Here is a 23503-nt window from a genome sequence, read left to right as displayed (position 1 = left end):
TAAACAAAAATAATTAAGAGTAGAATGGCTTCCTGTACCTTTTCTTTCCCCCTCTGCCTTCTTTAAGAGAAAAAAATCTATATAATTTACAGCAATAAATTGATTTTCAACTTTTCACTGAAGGAAATTGCTATGAGCCTAAAGAAGTTTAACAAAATATAGCATTAGCATGATCTTCTCTCATCTTTAGTTTGCAAATTTTACCTTAGAACTGAAATGCCTTTGAAAGAGACAACTGTATGGAAGCACATTTAAAATGTGTTAAGAAATATTAGTTTTATTTAACCAGTTTTCACAGCTGAATATTTATTCTATAAAAACTTTACAGATTGTACAGTTTATATATAGTTCAAACTACTAGAACAAAAAAGTAGGTCCCACAGATGCAAAAATACTGTACCAATCCAAGATAAAGGCAGATTTACACACTGTACAGCTCTCCACTGGGAAGGGGAGGTGGGTCAGTTCCAAGTAAAAACTTCAAAACTGTACAAAAATAAGGTTTGATTTCTTTTTCATTCTTCATAATACATTCAATAAGATTGCAAGCACAGATACCCAAATAATAATAGATATCTGCAGTCAGGAATCAATAACCACTCCTGAAAGGAATGCAGAATAGGTCTATTTACACAGGGCACTCTTTTACACCATACTGTATATAGTGTATATTTAAAATAATAAAAAAGCATAGACAAAGAACATTAAACATCTAATATAAGGTAGTTTTTTTTTTTTAAAAGAAGTTTTTGTACTTTATAGTGTGCCAAAAGAATTTTAACTTATTAAATAATATATTCTAAGTGAACCTAAAATTTTATGAACATAAAATGCATTTTTTGGTGTAATACATCAATTAAACCAGCAAATAGGAAAAGAAAACAAAACAAAACAAAAACCAAACTGTATATAAAGTAGTATTCTCACCCAGCAACAGAAGCACTTATGTAATTAAAAAAAAAAAAAATCAAACCCAGAGAGACTATTTAAAAACCCACTAAAACTAACTTATAACTTAGGATATTCATACATAAGATATTCAGTGATTCACTAATACTGCAAAACAAGCTTTTTTTTTGTTTCCTCCCCCGACTCAGTTTCCCTCCCACTTCCCCTTATTCCCTCTCCCCAAGAGACAGTGGTTTCTTCATGCTATATGGGTAAGAATTAAATATGTTCCTGCCCTCTTCCTCCCACCCCTCTATACCTCCCCCCAAAAAAGGACAGAGTGTTTTCTTAGCATTAATCCTGAGCACACTCTCTTTTTTGGGATACGCATGATTTTTTTTAATCATTATAGGGTTTAAATCTCAAAAATTATTTTAGAATATTCCATTACTTGAGGTATTTCAACCTTCTTTTGAGACGATGCCTTATAACTGACTTGTCGGGCAGTGAAAGTAAGGGCTGGCTAATACCCGTTTCAATTCTGTATTCTAATGAAGGAAAAAAAAAAAAAAGCATTATTCCAGACTTCCCTGCCACACAGAAAATAATGCAACACCATTCACTTTTTAATCCATTCTCTATTTGATACAGTACTAGCCATAGATAACAAACTAGAGCCTTAAGAGAGATGTTTCGTAGTGCACTCTATCATTTTTAGCTTGTGTGTGTGTGTGTGTCTCTACATACACACTCACACACATATTACTTTATATATATATAAAAAAAGATATTTTGTGTGTGTGTATTATACACGCACACACACACGTGTGTGTGTGTGTATGTGTGTATATATATATAAAACTCAGGGAGAAAGGAGTTTTGTTCAAATTTAAATGATACAGTACTTTTCAACCCCTTGACTCTAAAAGGTAAGGGGATTCCACTCCTGTTCCCAAGCTGAGCAAGGGGTGAGCTTATATGTTTTTTAAATGGGCATAATTTGTTTGCCCTGATGTCCAGGAAATACAATTCCAGTGTCAATGGGCATCTCATCAGAACTCATCAATTTTCTTCTGCAGATATTTTAACATTGAGTCCATTCCTTGTGCAGAGCCCCAGATTTTCTTCAAAACTTCACACTCCTTTTCATTTGCTTGTTCCAAGTCCACCTTCATGATATTACGTACTAAAGCTTTGGATTCTTCAAGTACCTAGGACAAAAAAACCAGAGTTGTTTCAGTATTACATAAGAACTCAGCAACATGTACACTTACGGATTTGTTTTTGGCAAATTGTGAAGTTGATAGTAAATTTATGCATATCAATTCATGGACATACTGCGTTCCCAAAAGCCTTTTTTATAGAGTCATACAGGATTTCTTTTACCCTATACCAACTCAATTTACAAAAGCACAAAAATATGGACATAATGAAAATCCTAGATATGGCATGTATAAGTGTGTATATGTGTGTGTGTGTGCACACGCACACCTGTGTGTGTGTATATATATATATATATGCACACGCACACACACACACACACACACACCCCTATATATATATAGGTTTTATAGTGGTACTCAAGAGAAATTCTAGTTTAGTGAAATCTAGTCAAAACACTATTATCCAGGACTGCTCTAATAACCTGGAAGACCTTGAAGCTTAAAGAACAGCATTTAAAATAGACTGAAAGACCTCAAGTTTGCTTTTTCATTTAAAGAACTGTTAACCTGATTCAAAATCCAAAATTTCTCATGAATGGAACAGTTGATTTGTACTGAAACTGACCATCTCTTTCCTTAAGAAAACGTCAAATTTTGATTGTTTTAGCCACTGCCAGTGGTGCACTCAACTATGAAAGACTGACTTCTTGAACTATGCATTACTGGTAAACTGGAATTTCAGCCTAATGTCAAGGATTGCATTTTTGCTACATTTGTAAATATTTACAATTTTCTACCATATATGATACTTGAAGAAACTATATATTGAAGAAGTGATTCTTAAATGTGAAGATATGTTTAGATGCAAGTAAAAAGATTTCCAGTCCCTAAACCAGTGTGATTTGGTAGAAGACTAAGTGAAGCTGGTTGAAAAACTGCAAAAAGTTTCCGTTTATCTGGCTATTTCTCTTCATACTTACCTTAGCCCCAGATAGTTTTGCTAATGTTATTATTTTATAGATAGTGGCATCCATTCCCCTTTCTCCAATTAAAGTTGAATATCTTCTGTATTTTGATTAATTTTAGTGACAATTTTTTTGGTAGAGTAATTTAAATAAATCTCATTAGCAGAAAAAGTTAAAACTCGAGACATCATTTCTGTGATTCTGTGTAGCTCTTAGGGCAACTGTTCACATCACTTATGCTTCAGTAAAAACAACTTCTGGTAAACCCAATTCATTTAATGTAATTAAATGCAAAGTGTTATGGTATGTGATAGAGAGGAGGTCAGAGAGAGACTTTTTTAAAAAACCATACAGAAGTGTGTTAAAAGGCAGTGTAACTGAAATTTGTGGCCCTTGTTCCACGAAAACTGTCTTTTAGAGAGTGTAATGATATAGTATAAAAATAATTAGATTAATTTTTATTAATCTAATTATAAAAGCGTACCATAAGAAATAAATGAAACTTACAACTGAATTACATGTGACAAGTTCCTTAATTCGAACCATTACTTCCTGTGTGAATGTTCCTGGCCAAAACACTTGAGACACGAGTCCTTTGGCACAAGCTTCCTGCGCGGTCAACTTCCTTCCACTGAACAACATTTCATTGGCCTGAAGGGATAAAAAGTTACTTCTGGTATGAAATGTAATGAGGCAAAACTCATTAAAGGAAAAATGTTCAAAACAAATAAGGAAAATGCCTGCACTATGTGAGACATAGTTTTATTATGGCTCTTCCAACTTTTAGTTATTAAAGAAAAAGACTTGCCTACAGATGAACTGTTCTGTGTTGTCAACTACACTACTTCAGTAGTTCCAAAAATACTCAGGTCTACAATTAAACATGAAATGTGAAAATGTTTTTTTGTCATTTCCTATTCAAGAGCAGTGTTCATCAGCTCTAGTTTTCTTGAAGTTGCTGATTTGATTAACTTGAAGTAAATGTGGTAACAGGCTACAATGCCTGACAAATCTGTAAAAGAGTAACGAAGACATTAAGTTGCCCTTTATAATAACAAGAATGTTAGTTGCAGCTTAATCTTTCCTAAAAATCTACATTATTTGTAGATTATGAAGATAATCCAGTTTTGGCAGTGACCTCTTGGGAACAGCCATCTTGGAAGGAAAGCACAGTTAGATATTTATTATTGATGTACTTAAGTATTCTGCAACTAAAATGCTTTTTACTACTAAAATTTTTTTGAAACCTAAATATATGGTTTATTTTCAATACTGCTCAAAAATCTTCAGCAATATAGTATTTCATTTACAATACATTTGATATAGTTGAACAGTCTTAAGATTTTGATCTCCAAAACCACTGAAGTGAAGGGGATATATTCCAATTTGTGATCAAATTCATAGAAAGGAAACACTCCCACTTTATTCAGAAATTCAATATTCAACTGAAATTCTTTCAAAAGCTAATATAGTGTTGTTTTTATTGAAAAAAATACTATTTAAAAGAAGATCTTACACATAGTTTAAAAGCTTCAATTTAAAAGTATATAGAATAGAATAATACATTGTGCAGTAAAGCCCTACTTTTGTAATTTTTGAGTTGTAATTATCACACACTTCACTGTTTAACAGTTTCCGTGTTAAAACTTCATCCTACAGCCATTGATGCTCATGCTTTAATTTCACCTTTAGTGAAGTTTCTTATACAGTTAAGCTTTTTGTTCACACTGATATCCACACAGAAACAGCCACTGAAGATGAAAATTCAGAGTAATTACCAACCTCAAAATACCATTTCTACTGTCTCTGAATGACTAATTTACATCAAAAATATGAAAAAGCCATCACTGGACTCTTGGACTATGGGAAATGAGGCTGTTAGAAAAATCAAAAAATCAAAAAATAAAATAAAAAGAACCCAAACCCAACAAGTGTAGCATTTCTTAGAACAAAATGCTGAATAATACTTGGTAATTATGATAGCAACTTTTAGTTAAGGATTTCAAATGATCCAGTTACTATAGATAATGTTATTAGTATTGCCCTTTTAAAGATGAAGAAATTTAAGACTCAGAGGTCTATTACTTGCGATGAAATATAAAGTCTGGGTTCTACGGACAGTTTGTTTGCTGACTCCAGTCTGCTAGGCACATAGAAAGAGATGGTTCTTAAGATCTTTTCCATGAAAGGTACCATACGCAGATCTCTCAGAAGTTAATATGGAAAGTTGTGAGTCACATTTATTAGTTAAAAAAAAGAAAAAAAAGGTCAAACTAAAGGTACAAATTATATATCCTTTTAGTTCTACCTTCTGTGAAAGGTTCCAGTAAAATTGAATAGACAAGGTTCATCAACTATTGTAATTATACCTTCTAATTTTCTAGACTATATGTGAATGATACTAACTTGAAATTCTAGCCATAGTCAATGATATATACGTTTTGCTCAAAATAGGAACCATTTTCCCAAGGAGATATATAAAATGGCTTTCAGAATCATTTTAAAAGATACTTAGCACTTACATCAAAGACCAAAATGTCAAGTCAGTCTACTGGGAGTTAGAAAGTTCAGAAATGTAAAGTCAGCTGGTAAATTCTACGCATTCTTCACATGTATCTTTGGTGATGAGGAAAAAAACGAATGCCAGAGAACCCTTACAACTTTTTTCTCCCCAAACTCAGCAGATACTACTAAGGTTTTTTTGAACGTGAAAAACGACAAATAATAACAGCGCAGTCATCTTAATTCTGTCAAGCTGTAACACCCTGTTAGCATCAAACCTCACATGAATTGAGTGCTGTCATTAGTGTCCTCAGCTGACAGGTTTTTGAAGACAAATGTTTCCCTCTGGCATTTCACTTTTGATCTATATACAATGTATGCTGGAGACCCACTACTAAGAAATTTTAATCATTCAATCATGTCTTGTATCTGCTGTGGAAAAAAAAAAATCAACATACTTGTTGGCTACTTACCAAGAAATATGATATAAAAAAGAAAAAAAAACTAAGATGACAAAAATATTTCACTAATAATTACAACAATCTCTTTATTAACTCTCATTTTCTACTCTGTTTGTCTTTCTCTTTCCACTGCAGACTTGCCATACTTCCCTGGAACATGCGCTGGTCTCTCAATTTCCCTCTTATGGAGTGAGCAGTCGGTGGTTCACGTGGGGCCCTTGGCACAAGCCCTAGCTGCAGCGCAGCACCTCAGCTCTCCCTTGCACTCTGAGCTGGCTTGTGAGAGGCAGCTGGTCTCTAGAGAGCCCAAGACCCTGGCCGTGACATGGCCTATAGACACTAGAAAACGTGAATCCCTCATGGCTCACAGAAAAGCATAAGAAATACTGCTAAGTGTGCCAGAGACTGACATAGAAACCCAGTGTGTGAGACTTGATCACGTGGATCCTGTGCTATAGGGCCAGAACCAGCTGCTCAAAAAAACAGACTGAGAATGCCACAGTAAACAGACACAGAAAAACATATTCTCCAAAACAGACTTCACCTTACTCTATTATAGATTGTTTTAAAAACTCAAGAGCAAACTTTCAGAATTCTTCTAAAATTCTTGGTATTCCTAATGTAGAATCAGTTTTAAACCCTAAGGTCTTGGCTTCAAATTTCCGGTGATAATGAATTCTGTGTCAAACACATGTTCTGTGAAAAACATCCTCACGACAGACCTGCTCAACAGTCAGGATTGACCTCATAGGGAAGATATTTCCAATAATTTTGAGTTTGAAGATTTTCACTTAGCTGTTGATCATAAAAAGAAGGCACTGAATCTGATTAAAAAGAGTTAAAGGCGGGACTAATATCTCTGAATTAATACGTTTGTGGCAATTTTTGTGATGGATACAGAGATCTTAATTCTTTCTCTTGTATGATGTATTTAATTTGTTTTTGTTTTGGAACGTTTCCCATCTCACTCTTGCTACCTTCGTCTTTCTGCTGACTTCTCTCTCCCTTTTAATGGACAGAAAGCAGGCTTCTTTTCAAAATTTTCAGTATGCATTCTGAATATATATAATGAAATTCACTGATAAATTAATCCAATTTTGTGCCAGTGTTCATTACAGCACTGACATTGCTGTAATGTCAAGGATGGTAGGAGAACATTGGCTTGGACTTCACTCCCCCCCACCCTTCCTTTTGCACTTAAAAAGCTACCCAATATTATGGAATTGTGATCACTGGAAGCTTTCACAGATAGTAACATCGTCTCTAAATTATAAAAATGAGAGCATTCACAAAGCACATGAAAGTATACTAAGGAAGAGCTTCTTGTATAAAAACACAATTTCCAAAAAATAAAATAAAATAAAAATAACAACCACAAGTCTCTAAAGAATGGGGATGGATGGATGAATGGATGGATGGATGGATGGCCAAATAAAAAGGGAAAGGAACAATCAGTAGTTTGAAACATGCTAAGATATTAAAGACAGTTTTATAACTTTATTAATCTATTTCATTTACCTTTTCTGTTTTCTTCTAATAACTAAATCCAGACATCATACAATTAGTCATAAGAGCTGTTCAAACTTTAGGTGCTTTTAATATATCTTATATATTTACATCTCTATTGTTTAATCAATAAATGTCTATATGGAAAGAATTGGCTTTTATAATAAACAGTAATTTAGGAAAAACACTTGTAGCTGCAGGCACTTGTTTCATACTGTTACCATTCATTTTCAAATTGGAATGGGATATAAGTCTAAATTTTCAGAGAATGCAGCATAAAAATAGTAAGTAACATGAAAATAATATAGCTAAGTGACTTTTAAATAGCTTTTGGTCATATTTCATTCTTTCATCTAATTGGAAAGCCAAGAAAGAGAAACTAAATAACATGTAGCTTATATTTTCAGCAATAACACAAAGCATTACCATTTTTTTCAGTCCAGCAACACTGTAAATCCAGAGCGCAAAACTGGAAAAAAAAATTCCTTCACAAAGGAAAAAAGATCGGACTGAGTATTTCTTGTATGACACGCTGATGTTAAACATCAGCATAGTCCTACAAGGTAGGGAAAGTCTGACAAGACTGCTTGTGCTGCATGAAATCTGCATTACCTGTTTTGCACATTAGCATGAGTCTGCTAATAGCTGATGATACAGTACTCTGCTGTGAAAAGATACTGAGCGCAGACCAGCCTGTTCTGTGCTGCAGTCTGTGAGATGTGACTGCAAGACACTAGTGGCTGATCCCTGTGAGAGAACAACAGGGAATGTGTGTTCAGTTATACACCTTTGCTTTTTGGCATGGTTAGGGTTAACTGCGCCTGTGAAGGGGGATTCTGATTAGGCCCCATGCTTGCTTTCCCTTTTTTGCACTCACGTGAAGACTAGTTGCAAAAGCATGGAGCAGAGAAGCTATAAATACCATTTTCTCATGAAAAGTTTTCATGAGAGAGAGAGGAAAAAAAATAACACAGCAAACGTAAAAAAAAAAAAATTGAAATTGTTCTAGAAGAATTATCACAACCGCATTGAGATACTGTCACCTCCTACCCCACAAGCTACTTACAGAAGCCAGGCCCATTATCCGAGGGAATGTGAGGGATGAACATCCATCTGGACTTTGTCCAAAAGTAGTGTATGGTGTCTGAAACCAAGCCTTCTCGTTAGCCCAAACCACGTCACATAGAGGCAATATAGACGCTCCGAGTCCAATAGCTGGGCCATTTACTGCTACAATGATGGGCTTCTTAAACTGAATAAAAGTATTCACAAAATTCCTGAAGAGAAACAAAAACATGCACTCACTACACTTTGTAGGAGTAAAATATAGCAGCCCTTGAGAACTCAGTAATAACTCATCTCCACAGTAACATGATTTCGTAACAGACTGTTTCTCCCACCACAACCTTAGGCAGGTGCAGACTCAACGCCCCTCCTGGGGCACCACCTGATACAGCGCCGGTGCACAGTGTTGCACGTGGTACAAGCACGTGCCTCACAGCCCCTCTCAGGAGAGGCTGCAGCCATTCCTGACCACAGGGCACCAAAGTGTCTTTACAGCCCTGCTTGGTCTTTGCTCTGTGTTTCTATATGATATTGGTGTAAGTGAAGATACCATAAGCAAAGAGTTAATGAGTTTTCTTAAGGAACGTTTCTGGATTTCAGTGAGAGATCTTTCCTAATGAACAAATCTGCCTGTTTTAAGTTATGAACAGGCCATAAATAGTTGATCTCCATCATCAAATATCACAGACCTTTAAACTTATCCCCTTCATCTCCCTCTTGTTGTTGATCATAATGCTACTGGTGCTATGCTATTAGTTTACAAATGTATACTCTCATCCTTGTTATCAACACAAAACAGCAATTCATTCTAGTAGCCGGATATGTTGGTCATTGCATAAAGTATGGATGCTTACACACCTCTCTGTTTTCAAAGAGCAAATGCCCTCAAGATACTCTGACAGATGACTTTTCATTTCAGTATTAGATGCTGAATGTGGGATTTTTTTTTAATCAAAATTAAAAAGAAATGTATCAGATTTAGTGACTTGGAGGTAGCAATATCTGTATTTCTACAAAACAGAGCATTTTTACTATATTTCATACATCACGAAAGATTACCATGCTTCCCATTCACTCATTGCATTTAACTGAAATGAATGCAAAAAAATTTCTATAGGAACCATCCTATCCAAGCAGTCAGACAAACAGCCCACCCAGAGACTCAGGATAATTGTAATCATGTCTGAATATTCTACAGAGGACAATCTCGAGCATGTGTATGAAAAATACCATTATTATATTTGAAGGGTATTTGGTAGGTGTTTTAATTTACCTCTACATTTATCCGTTTTATTAACTGTGAGTAGTAGGTCATAACTCAGGCTTTCAGAAGAGCCTGAATTAAACTACAATGGCAGAATCTCATTGTCAAAAGCCTCTGTCTATTGCCAGCATCTGAAGTCTCTGCATGAGCAAACATTATATGGATGACTGAAAGTTTTCCTTTGAAAAAATAACTGTCATTATTCTATGAGCCAACTGTGCCTACAAGAAAGCAGGCTTTAAATGTTACAAGTCCTTTTTCAGGGACATAAATATTGATAACAACAACAGAACATAGAGAACCTGTCACTGAAATATTGAGGTCTCTGAGGGAACATAGATATACTGGAGGAAAACAAAAGCTAATCCAGGATCTCAGGCCTTCAAAACCAGAGTGCTGAAATGGATAAGCTACTTCATATAGTATGAAAAAACTTCTCTATGATCCATGCTTTCCCCCCCCAAAAAATTCTTCTAGTCTGTAGCTGTTCAGCTCATTTTATTTAAACATCAGGTTTGGTAGCTAGTGTTGGGATAATGTTCACTAACACTAATCTCCCCCTCCAGAATATCCATCATTCCACTGCTCTGTATATAGTATATTAGGTTACTCATAAATACAAGATGCACATCTTGTATTTACGTATGTAAAACAGCCATAGAGTGTTTCAGGAAGAAAAATGTGAGTCTTTTAAAATTGGTTTCAACTACAGAAATATTATCATAATAACAGTTTTTCATAGTTAAATTCTAATAGTATAAATAGCGATGCATGAAATGACAACCCAGGTAGAAAGAGAGTATAAAGAAGTTCTGCATACTGTATCACATAACAGGTGACTGTTTGAGCTCTCGTTGAATTAAAGACTTTTGAAAGAGCATAGTTATATTTTTATCGGAAGATAAAATGAGCTAGACTAGACAATGAATAACACCCACTCAGACGACTGTAGACAATTTTACATACCTAATAGCTTCTGCCATCTTAGTGCTTTCCTTTTTTCTATCATCTGTTAAACGTCGTATAAAATAAATAAAATCAAGACCACAGCAGAAAATGCTACCAACTGCACTGAACAGCACAAGTTTACTGTCATCTGCAGCTGCTGTGTTCAGTGCACTTTGGACTTCCTTCATTACCTGAAAAATCATCAAAATTTAATCAGAATCTTTTTTATTATATTATTAAAAAGTAGCATACTGTTCTCTTTTTTTCCCCATGACAGATCTGAATCTTTGACATCTCTAATTTTTCCTTAAGATCCACTCAACGATTATATTTAAAAAGTTAACTTTTTCATTATCTAAAAATAAAGAGAGCAAAGTAACACACTATTAAATGCTTTTTATCTCAAAAATGTAATTAGGCTAAGATAATGAAATCATTAAGAAAAGATCTATTAGATGTTATCTGTAACTACAGCATTCATTCAGCATTTCTGTAATTTGGACAGCAGATGGCATATGCAACCAGGTCAGAAAGAGAACCTTAATTCAGGCTAAAGTTTGTTCCAAGTTGCACTTAATAAATCACCACATTTATAATAAGAGACAGTAATATTCAGATAACGTAGTATACAAAGTTAATAAATAAAACTCAATTAAACAAAAAATCAAGTTGTCAAAGAGGAACAAAATATAACCAAACGTAGAATACTTTGCAAGCAACAACCCAAACCTTGTTTCATGTATGTTTGTGCTTGAATAAGAGGTGTAACTGATGCAGACATCTGGAATTCTTTCTGCATCCTCCCCCCAAAACTGCAAATTGTTCTCACCTCTGGATTTAGTGAATTGTTTTCAGATGATTTCGTTGATAGCAAAATGTGTGTGAATCCATCTTGTTTCCTGACAACAATGTCTCTGTACCGGTACGCGCTCTCCGTTTGTCTCACACTGAAACGTAGCCTTTTATCAAAAGGTTGATCTCTCCTATCATCAATAAATCTCCGTTTGCTGGCTGACACTCCTGTTACAGATGTCTGTATGTTGGTTGTACCATTAGCTGCTAATGCTTCCATAAAGGTGGATGTACCTGTAAGTAAGTTGAAACAGTAACATTCTATTAATTGTATTTTATTAGTTCAGCAGTTTCAAAATCCCCCTTTAGCATGAAAACATGCTAGACGTATTATTAAGAACACACAGTGAACATGAAACTCATTCACCTGGAAGTTACTGAAACATTACAAAAATATACACTATGCATAGACCAAAATTAAAGGGATAAAGGCATCCAGTGAATTAACTTTATAATTTAAGAAAATAAATTTTAAACTATCAAAACAGACCAATCATCATTTACTTATTTTTAGTAAGGGGGGAAAGCTTTATCTGATGTTCCTAATACCAATGCACTACAATAAGTTTCTAAAAGTTTTAAAATTGTGCAAGACACTAACGCTCTGCTTTTTCCTTTTCCAACTCCTTTAAATGGTCTAACAGCGTCAAGATTGCAAAGAGCAAGCAAAGGCCTTTGGTTTCAGCCAACACGAAGTTAATATACTGAAAAAATGACACCTGCAATAAACCAAATAAAGCACTTGATTGACAAGATCACATAGAGCATAATAGTCTTTAAAGGAAAACAGGAATGAATGAAGAAATACAGACTACGCTTTGTTGAGAGGGAAACAAAAAACCCCCCATGCAGTGATGAATATTTTAATAGACAATGAGATATTTCTCAAATCTAAACAATTTTGCAATTAAAACTGGCAAATAGAATATTTTGTCTTTCTGGTCTTCTTCCCAGTAACTTAAATAGGCAGAACGGATGGACTGCGAGTAAAGAGGCCATGCTTCATGACACAAACGGGACAGGTTTTTCTGTACTCCAAATTAGAAACGGAATACTGAATAATCAGCTTTCATAAGAGAAGCAAGGACAGGAGAACATCTTGGGTCTATTGTCCATCTGTATGTTAAAATCTTTATAAAATTTTTCAGATTAAAATACTGAAATATGTGTGTGCATGGGGCGGCAAAGTTAAAAACACTGGAAAAGCACATTACAGGCTACAATAGGAGAGTTCTGAAGTGCCAGACTTTGTTAAAATCTATTGGAAACCCACTGCTTTTACCTCGCAGATACTTCAGAACATCATGCATGTGTCATCTTAAGAATATAGATAAAATATGTATAAATAAGTTGTTGATTAAATATCACTGGTGGATATTGTTTCTTTCCTCATCATCATTTTGAAGAAGCTGTATTTTTAAAGTTCTGCTAACATGTAATGCCTTTTTTTTTTTTTTTTTAAATAAGACACATGAAACACTTGTGGGTCCAGTGGTGGCATTAAGTAGACTCACCTAAATAGTTGGAATAATGTATATCTCTACATTTCAACAATATTCAAATATTGCTTACTTTAACCCATATGAAGTGGGAGAGAGCTATATTAAGAAAAAGGCTAACAAAAACAAAATTAAGAGATCATACATTTCTCTATTTGTATTTCAGAAACCACCTTCAAAAATAAATGAACTTTTTATATTAAATTTTTGCAAATAAACACATCTCTGCTTACAAATCGTTCTGATTAATTAGGTATGTTGCCTGTCAAAGAGGTTATACTGTAATAAGGTTTTATTTTACTTTTTCAATTCTTTCTTGTTGTATTTACTCCTCTCTTACCACATCACTTTTTGTGAAGAAGATAAAGGCAATTCAAGATTTTTCCATCGCTTAAAGAAAAGAGAGTAAGAAACTGCAGGGAGAATAGAAGGGAACAAAATGAAATGGAAAATGAATATTATATATTGTCACAGAAGATTTACATTTATTCTTAAATTTTCTAGAGCTTATCAAATTCCTTTTTTCATTTCAGCAGAATAAATAAAAATCTGATGCCAAATGTGAAATTGATGACAGATACTTCAGATATTTTTCTCTTTTAAACCATAATATCTTGATTATGGTCCTTTAGAAGAATTCCCTTCAAAGGGAAATTGCAGGAACACCACCGATACCCAATTTTTCATTAGTAACACAAGATGAAATGGCATCACTCATTGCAATGGTTTGGTTTTCCATAGGAAAGGTAAAGGAATGCAACTTAAATCACCTCTGATTACTAATGCTCCCTGTAAGACTTTATTGCTCTTGTCCTGGCCATAGTGAAAGCTAACTGGAGATGCAGGAGCGCACAGCAGGCTTGGCCAAAAGGGTCAGTAACCTTGTGTAACAGCTTTGAGTACATCTTTGCCCACAAGTCATACTTCTAAAGATGCACTCAAATACCAGAATATTACTTTTGAGATTTAAGAGGAAATGATTATATACTTTAAGAGACAAAAGATAGACCAAGGGATTATAAACACCACACAACAGGTTTCAAGCCTATCCAGCTGGCAACAGACATGGTAAGTTTTTATATAAATTTAGTCTGCACTTGTCAATAGTGATGGTTTCAAACCACAGACAAGGGACAGCTGCAGTTCAGTGGAAGGAGTCCCCTGTATCTAACACACTTTGGGGATACTTAGACTGGAATCAAAAACCTGTTGGCTTTAGAAACAGTATTTTTGCGCAGGGGGGTTTAGCCACCTGTTACAGATTAGAAAATTGCACTCAGATTTAAAATACATTCATTAATATTTGTCACGATCAGTATACATTTGTGATGTTCCACAACTTTAGAGTGTAAGGGACAGTTTCTTTTGGCATTCAATCTTCAGAAGTGAGGAAAAAAGTTAGAGGTAAGGCAGTACTGCGTGCTAATTATGAACAGGCAAAAGTTACATCACTGGACAGTCTTGGACATGTGTTGCAGCAAAGAAATAAGCCAGAGAGAAGTAACTGTATTTCCACAGATTCCACCGATGATAATTTTGCATTGAAGTCACTTATTTTCAAGTTAGTTTTAACTATATTTTACAACTCAAAAAAAATGTATTTCATAAAAAAAAAAGTTCTGCATTTCAATATTTTGAGGCACATAGTAGATCAAAGACAAACAAAAAACCCACAACACTCCCCTTTCCAAGGTTAGCCTTCCCTAAAAAAAATGAGGGCTTGAAAAAAAATAAAAACCACAATTTATCCTGGATGTTGTCAACTAATGCAGAACTATGTTTGTTTAAAAGATACATAAACAGCTTATAGTTACAAAAATACTTTCCAAATGCAAACTAAGTGTTAATTAACACAATGTGATCCTCTCAAAGGTGGTGACATGCTACCACTGCTCAAAGCTTCACCATACAGACGCAGAATGAATTCAGCAGGACTACTTGGTTTTACAGCTGCTGATCAAAAATTGATAAGAGTCACCCTTTTCATGCAGCTGCTCTTAGTTAGAAAAAAACTATGGACAACAGATAAGAAAGGAATTGGTCTTATTCAAAAGAAAGAAAGACACAAAATACATAAGTTGAAAAGGGGCAGAGCAGCAAAGATATCATCCCCATCCCACTGCCAAAGGCTCTGACAGGAAGAAAACATAGAAAAAGCCTCCTCTCCAAAATACAAAGGAGATAGCAATTAAAGTGTATCATGCCAGACACACATAAGCATTTAGTTAAAAACAAAATGAGCAACACAACTCCTCAACGATACCAAGTTAAAACCCCAAGCTGTTCTCTAAGCCATTCTTGCCTCACTATTAGGGTCTCCCAACTCCTTTTTCTTGAGAAGGAAGTTTAGTTTAGCTTATATGGCAAGTAAGTACCTAGTATTTTTCTGAAATTCTGAGTAAAAGCATCCCCCTCCTCACAACAATACAGGGGACACATCCAAAGAGATGCTGTAACAACCATGCCTAGCCTCTTTTGCATGCTCATTTTCAACTACAGATGTGCTAGTGCCGGTACTCTTAACTCGAAGGTTTGTCTGACACAGTATTCTGTTTCTGAAGGGTTATCGCAGACGTCTAAGCAATGAGCACAGGTAGAGCAGAGGTACACAACAACGCTATCTGAACGTTTTCCTCAACTCCAGCAATCAGATTCCAAAAACTTGCATGTCCAGAACCAGAAGGTGCATGCAAAGCAATGTATTTAAAGCTTTATGCCCTATGGACGTATCCCATGTACTTTTGAAACCACTATGCTTTTTCTTCTAAAATATCTGGTGGCAGAAGGTTTCGCAATGCACTGTTTACTTTCTTCATATCCCTTCTGCAGACCGGTTAGTCCCAATCTCTTTGCTCTCTTCTTCCAGAAGCCGTTCTGAACCTGTCACTCTTCTTCTGCTAATCTTGGAACAGGGGACCAAAATGGCACCACACTCAGGACAGGGATTTATATTGTGACATATTCACATGTTCTTTTGTTCTCCTTCTCCAAAATAATTCCTAACAATTTATTTAATTTTTAAACTAGCACTGAGCAGAAGTTTGCAGAAAACTACCTAAAAAATTCCAGTGCCTTTGTCCTGAGCAGTAACATCTAATAGAGAACAAGTAATTTTTCAGGTACCGTTTCATGTGCTGTTACTGGCGTAGTTTTGTTTAGAGTTCTGTTTTGCTCCCTCGTTGTCATTTGGCCTGCATCGGCACTGAAAGCAGTGTCTCACTTTAATCATGAAATCACTCCGTATTTTGAGATATGTCTACAGTGTTCACAACAAGCTTCAGATGTGGCTAGCCTCCATAAAAATCTACTGCTTTATAGTTTCCACAGTCACTCCTAGAGTTCACACAGCTTCCGTTTCTTTGGTGCTGAGGGCAACCCAATACCTCAGGAATTTTATATCCGAGTGCTTTTAAAACTCTTAGGGGAATACTGTTTCATCCTGGCAACTTGTTACTGTTCTGATTATCATTTTTCCTACATATTTTCTGCTAGTCCTCTGAGACTGTTCCTGAGATTCCTCTTCCATGAGAAATGGCTCTCATGTGAGACTCGCTGTAGTGAAAAGCAAAGCAGCGTTAATTTGTTAAAATAATTACAGTAAAAAGTCAAACACACAACCTTCCCACCCCCAAAACAAAAATAAGCCCTTACATTTATGGAGTGCTCCTTGTACACCTTAACCATCTCTGGGCCCCACCTGGCTCCCTGGCAAAGAAACAGTCTCTAGTTTCTGCCCTAGAGAAACTCAAGAAGAGGGATTCAAAAGACACTGTGAAAAACAGATATCTCATTTCCAATGCTAAAAGAAGTTGGGACCCTCATTCCTTCTCTCTGCCCTAATGTGCCAACCACTTCCTCTCTTAAAATAAATAAAAAATTTGTCAATAAGAAGATTCCCACTTGAAAAAGCAAATGAACCATCTAACGCTATCAACAACAATTTCTTAAAGTGTTAACTGCAAAAATGCCATTGTAATTTTATCTGTTTAAAACTCAAATATGGGAAAGGGAAAAATATGATCTGCAAAACTGAAAAAAAATCAGTGGTAAAAATCAGTTGTATTTATCCCAGGAAAACTGAACACAAAGTCTTTTCTATACTTGCACTGTTTTGTAATCCCACTATATTTAACCCACAAGACTGCGTGCACAGATTCAGTTGTCCAGTGCAGGTTGCCTCATGCTCCCTTTTCGCCTGCAGACAGTACTCTCCTGCCCCAGGTTTGCATGTACTAGCAAGCCATAACTGCAAGCACTATTAGGCCTTTCCAGTTTGAACTCTACACTACAGCAAGTATTTCACACCATGGGACACCAACCCCAAACAGCGATACTGCAGTGCAAATACAATATACACTGGCTTCCAGTAATTTCTCCACCTCTGCTTCAGTAATTACACAGCAGATATTTCTTAAAATTACAGTGTATTGGCACAAAGTCTAGAAACCCATACTGAGAATGTCTAAAAAGCTATTAAAATCTTACATGCTCCAAAAAGCTACTCTATATGCATCCATTTTTTGTCTGAATGTATGTATTCATAGCACTTATATTTTGGAATTAAGCAAAAGTCGGTTTCCTTTGAATCTCACTATAAATATTTTTAAGAAGAAAAATATACTGAATTTATTGTACATTTCCCCTAAAATACTGGTTTGCTCTGTGATTTTGAAAGTGTGTTCAGAAGGTATGTGTCCTTCATGAAAGATACATTTTCCAAAAATCATTCCAGAATACGTTATACTGATGCAGTGCACAAAAACAGTGCTATCAGTAATAATCTGCACATACCCAGCATCAGAATAGACAGCTGAGATACCCCCAAACATGATTTGGGGGAGAGACAGGGGGACGGTGAGAGTCCTTTAAATTACGGGCTGCTGAACACTGTGATACCCTGCCACTAACTTTGAAACCTCCTCAAAACTCTTACTGCTTTTTGTTTTTTTGTTCTCTTTTTTTTTTTTTTTGGGGGGGGGCAAAGGTAACTGCATCTCTTCAAATAATTAACTACTTCTTGATTCTGTTTTAAGGAAATAGTTACATAGGAAATCATTGCATATTCCTCAGCCACCTTCTGTTGTTTCTGCAAATCCATCACCCCTCCATACACAGAGCGCATGTTTCAATCACAGGCTAACTGGCAAATTATTGTGGGAGTACTTGGTGAAACATCAGCGATACACAACTGCAACCCAGCAGCAGAGAGAAACAAACAGCCCTGCAGTGGTTGGCAGCCTTGACTGCCAACTTCCTTCTTCGACTCCTAAAAATCTGCTTTCCCAGGACACATCAGCAAAATACATGCACTTAATTTCTATTCCCTTCCACATATTTTGTATAGGTGTTTATTTTAAAAGACAATTTGAAACACATGCTCTTTCAAAATGTAAATTTCTTATGGGACGCTATTTTTGTGGACAAAACTAATGTAGAGAGAAAATAAGCCTAACTTTAAAAAAAGCATACACACAAACACACACACACACACACACACACTTAACCTTGGTAGTATTTCTCTACTTGATTAAAAAATTTTCAGTCCTACACTGATTTTTATCTCGGCTGCCACGTCACATTGAAGCAGTACAATCTGTAGTAGCCATTCTTTCCTGCTTTAAGTAGTTTTCTGCCTCTTCGGTAACTCATAGCATTGACAGAATATATTCACGGCTTTACAGTGATGCCATTACGAAGATGGCAGCATTATGGTCGCCTTTGACATTAGTAGGTTATGGGCTATTTAACTATTTTTGCTCTTGAATGTCTTTCCTCCTCAGAGCAGGTAAGAGATACTGTACATAAACATCCACCTAAACTCGTATTTCCAACCAAAAATGCAACTAATGAGAATACTAAGTTTCTACTAATGAAAGTGGGCAACTGCGACAGGTCACAACAGCATTTCTCCGCCATCAGCATAAATAGGCTTTTAAGTCATACATGTGGAATTAACAGACAGTTTACATATTTTAAAGATGTGAATAACAAAATAGTAGACCTGACATTTATTAGGACTACGCCTGTAAAAACAACAGGGATAACGTTATGAATTTAATTTGGCAACAAAGCTCTTAACAAGTCTGATTGATTAATATTACTAACTTGGAAAAAGAATTACACATTTTTATGCAAACGGTATTAACTAAATTTTCCACAAGCTGTCTTACAATGAAAATAAACATCCTCCTTCTAACAAATATAAAAGGCTTTTAAAATACATCTTCAGGCTTTTTATGCTCATTTCACCTCAAATATGTAAACAACCACTCCCAAGATGAGGAACTTCTTTTTCTCCTTTGCCATGGCATCAAAATAAATTGGGATTGCTCACCTCTTCCCCCCCTCCCTTCAGCTTTAGGTTGAATTTTTCTTCCATTAAATCTACAACTAGAAGACTACTGACAAATACAAAGTAACGCACATGCTCATTTTAACTATCTCAACTGTTATTCAAGCTAGCTGAAAGAGAAAAGGAAAGGAGGGAAAAAAAGGAAAGGAGGGAAAAAAGGAAAGGAGGGAAAAAAGGAAAGGAGGGAAAAAAGGAAAGGAGGGAAAAAAGGAAAGGAGGGAAAAAAGGAAAGGAGGGAAAAAAGGAAAGGAGGGAAAAAAGGAAAGTGCAGCAGAGGGCTACTAAGATGATGAAGGGACTGGAGCACCTCTCCTATGAGGAAAGTCTTAGAGCGCTGGGACTCGTTCAGCCTGGAGAAGAGAAGACTGAGGGGGGATCTTATCAGTGTGTACAAGTATCTGAAGGGAGGGTGTCGAGAGGATGGGGCCAGATTCTTCTCAGTGGTGCCCAGCGACAGGACACAAGGCAACGGGCACAAACCGAAACACAGACAGTTTCGTCTGAACACGAGGAAACTTCTTCACTGTGAGGGTGACAGAGCACTGGAACAGGTTGCCCAGGGAGGTTGTGGAGTCTCCTTCCTTGGAGACATTCAAAAGCCATCTGGACACAATCCTGGGCAATGTGCTCCAGGTGACCCTGCTTTAGCAGGGAGGTTGGATGAGATGGTCTCCAGAGGTCTCCTCCAACCTCAACCATTCTGTGTGAAAATCCCCAAGTCCTTCTGACATCATTCCAGTCAAGAAATCCCAGCCATATTTACAGTAGCATGCACCAATGTATTTGATGGAGAAAGAAAAGAGTTAGTGGTATTACTTTTTCTCACAAATAAATATAAATAAGATAAACCTTGTTACAGATTTAATTTTAAGGCCTTTTAACACCAGTAACATTTCATAATAACTCATATTTCATAAAAACTCTCTCATATCCTATCCTTTGATATTCTCAAACTGCAGATTATGATACCACAGCATTCATTCAAAATGTTCTGAAATTTGAGTTAAATAAGAAGATCTCTTGGGGCTCATCCATAGAGAAAAGGTATCACAAAATAGGCTAAGGTTTGAACTTGAAGTACACCAAGCTATTTCACACTAACTCCTGAGGTGAACACATTCTATATTAAGAGCACTTTGCTGCAATTTAATCTAATTCCCAAAGTGATCTAAAAAAGGCTCTCTTCATGTGGAAGAGTGCCCTAATGTAGGGCTAGCCTAGAACAGATATTGCCAAAAGACATCCCAGGCAGTTTCATGTATAGACATGAACATACACGAGTTCTGTACATGTAACATTTTCTTGTAAAGATATCAAAACTTTCTAAAACACTACCTAAATTATTAACAAGATTTAATAGGTGGGTATAGCATCCTTATGTTGACAGAATACTCTATTTACCTTCTTTTTAAAAAGAAAATGTTAATAAAAAGTATTCATATTGATTTTTTATCACATAGGTGAGGCTTTAAATACAGAGTTTGCAAGAACTCTGTACACAACTGTACACAGAAACATTTGGCATTCCTATGGAGGGCAGTCCTAGGTAAGCAGGGCTAGTGGACTTCCAGAGGTCCAGGACACCGATGTACATATATTCCTATAGAAGACCCCAAGCTCTGAGTTCTCAGAGCATCTGGAGTGAGCACCTCTGCTGCAAAGAGCCCTCTCTTGTTTTTACTCATCCACCCAGTAGAGGTACTGTCTTCCTAGACACTGCCTGGCACCTGTCATTTATCAAAGATGTCTCAACTTCCTGTGGGACATTAACCACCAGGTTTGTTAAGAGGTGGTCAGTGAATAGATTACCTGAAGCCATATTAGCTTGCAGCACAGGTGCTATTAATACTTGCAGTTTGTTCTGCATCAGTAAACCCCCTTATCTGGACAGAAATAATTGGCTGGGGTGAGAAGGAAAAGAGAAACGGAGGAGTCTCTTGAGACTCTTGGGTACCTCTTAGAAAAACAACCAACCAACCAACCCCAAGTATTGCAGTGCTGGGTATTCAGTCTTGAGTCCTGCACTTACACAAAAGTGCTGCTAACTCCTTGAGCATTTCTGTCACTTGAAGTGTTTGAAGAGAAAAAAGCAACAGAGCTGGGAACTGACGCCAGAGGGGAGCAGAAGGAAAGAAAGTATGGGTGAAAAGAAAGCTAGAGCACTCTGGGGAAGTACAATACAGCTCTGGAGTCCTTTGAGGAATGAACATGCATTCAGAAATGCAAGTGCCAAACAGATTCTTCCTTTTGAAGCAGAGGTGCGCAAGGGAAAGAAGTTTCTACAGGAGAGTCAAGGATTTGAGCCAAAAGGATCTGTGAAAGACCATGTCTTCAGGCAAAGCACAAATTGCTGTTTACACATCTAAAGAGGCATTCCCAAATTGTTCTAGAGGCAATCAGACTCCCATAATTTTCCCAGGATTCTGGGAAAATAAACCCACATTAAAAGCAGGATGATGAACGATATCTTTGGGTATGCCATGCAACAGGTGCTGGATAGTTAGATGCTCTGAACCAGAAAAGTGATTCAAAACAGTACATTATCTTGCCAAATTTGTCCTTTTATACTGTTGGAGAGAAATATATTCCAAACACTACCTACTGGCAACAACTGAAATGAGGGAAGATGGAAAGGAGTAAGTTAATAGAACCTGTGCTCTCAAGCTGATTCTGATCTCTCACTTGTTTTTGGCAACGACCTTACAAGATGCTGGAGGTTGCTGCTCAATACTAGGTAGGAGGAGCGGGTATGTAAGGACACGTCTAGAGTGGAGAAGTCACAAAGAATATCCAGAATTCCCTGTACTGTCCATATTAAATAATAATAAAATCCTCCCAGAAAGTTCTACAGTCCACAGTAGAAGTCTGCTGAGACTAAAAGAGTAGGATCAGATGCTTTGTATGAGGAAAGCATTAGGCTTTGTCCTGTATCACTGCAGGCAACTGCTAGAAAACATAGGACGCATTTGTCTCCACACCATCCTGCCCCATGACTTGACCCCAACACAAATGGTATGGTTCTCCAGGTGGTGGGATTTGCAGAGGTAGCAAAGACCTTGAACGTGGCCATGAGTCTTGGAAAAATGTCTATCATAAGAACGTGTTTCCATCAAAAGTTGAAATTGAGAAGATAGTGGTACACAAGCAAATCAAAAACCATGCCCAGGGTAAATCTCAAGAAAATGAACAGCTGAAAGCAGTGAACACAAAAGGCGATGCTCCAATCTCAGCTGGTGGCTGGGAGGAATTCAGTGGAGTGAACTGTCCTTATACAGCCACATGCCTACCACATGTGTGAGCAGGGTTTCTCTGTGTGCTCCTGCTATTGCTAAGGAAAAAAAAAAACATCTGCCAGTCTTTAAGAGAGACCTACATAAATGTGACAACAGTCAATGAAGCAGCCTATCAGAGGGAACAATCTCACACACAAAACCCCCAAACTGGTAACACAATAAAACAGTAATTATGCAGTTAACACATGCTACCACACATAGAAAATGGTGCAAAATTGCTCAGGTGCCTTGCTTCAGGCTGAAGAGCAAGTCACTATAGAAAACAGGCTTATTACAGTTATTGGTGGTGTCAATTCCCCCAAAATACATTCTCTGCAAAAATCTGCTAACTTTTTTAAATTACTGGGATTTTTTTTCCAGAAATTATATGGCTCTAGATTAAAGTACAAGTAGCAATATTGATACTATTGCTAGTCAAAAGAGACAGATAAGGAAACAATGGATTAGGCACTATGATATACAAGTGGGACATACTGTTTCAGCAACAACAATGTATTAATATGAAAACACAGGTACTAAGAGATTATGAAGAATAATATTAGAAGGATGAAATCTTGAAGAAAAATTCAAGAAGTCTGGAAGTTGCAGATGTGGCAAAGAAAAACAAACAACAACAAAAAAAATCAATAGGGTTTAAGGCAAATTTTGGGGGGAGGAGGGGAATAAACAAAAGCAAACTCTCTCTCAGAAAATAGGATTTAACAACTATTATTGACTTCACCAAAGACAAGGTGAGCTTAGTTAG

The 23503-nt window shown here is 36.4% G+C and overlaps 1 protein-coding gene across 1 annotated transcript in view; it reads right to left on the bottom strand.

Moving 5' to 3' along the window:
* Positions 1-250: 250 nt before the first annotated feature.
* The window catches only part of CDYL (chromodomain Y like), a 106771-nt gene continuing 83518 nt past the window's right edge, over positions 251-23503 (bottom strand). Inside the window, exons 3-7 of the mRNA XM_067290809.1 lie at positions 11592-11848; positions 10781-10953; positions 8552-8762; positions 3524-3667; positions 251-2099 (exon numbers count right to left, since the gene is read on the bottom strand). Of these exons, the coding sequence (XP_067146910.1) occupies positions 1941-2099; positions 3524-3667; positions 8552-8762; positions 10781-10953; positions 11592-11848 (944 nt within the window). The 3' untranslated portion in view covers positions 251-1940. The remainder of the gene's footprint in view (positions 2100-3523; positions 3668-8551; positions 8763-10780; positions 10954-11591; positions 11849-23503) is intronic.

The sequence above is a fragment of the Apteryx mantelli genome, chromosome 2 (assembly GCF_036417845.1).
Source record: "Apteryx mantelli isolate bAptMan1 chromosome 2, bAptMan1.hap1, whole genome shotgun sequence".
Classification (NCBI taxonomy): Eukaryota; Metazoa; Chordata; class Aves; order Apterygiformes; family Apterygidae; genus Apteryx; species Apteryx mantelli.
The sequence above is the reverse complement of the archived record's forward strand: the minus strand, read 5'-3'. Positions and strand labels throughout refer to the sequence as shown.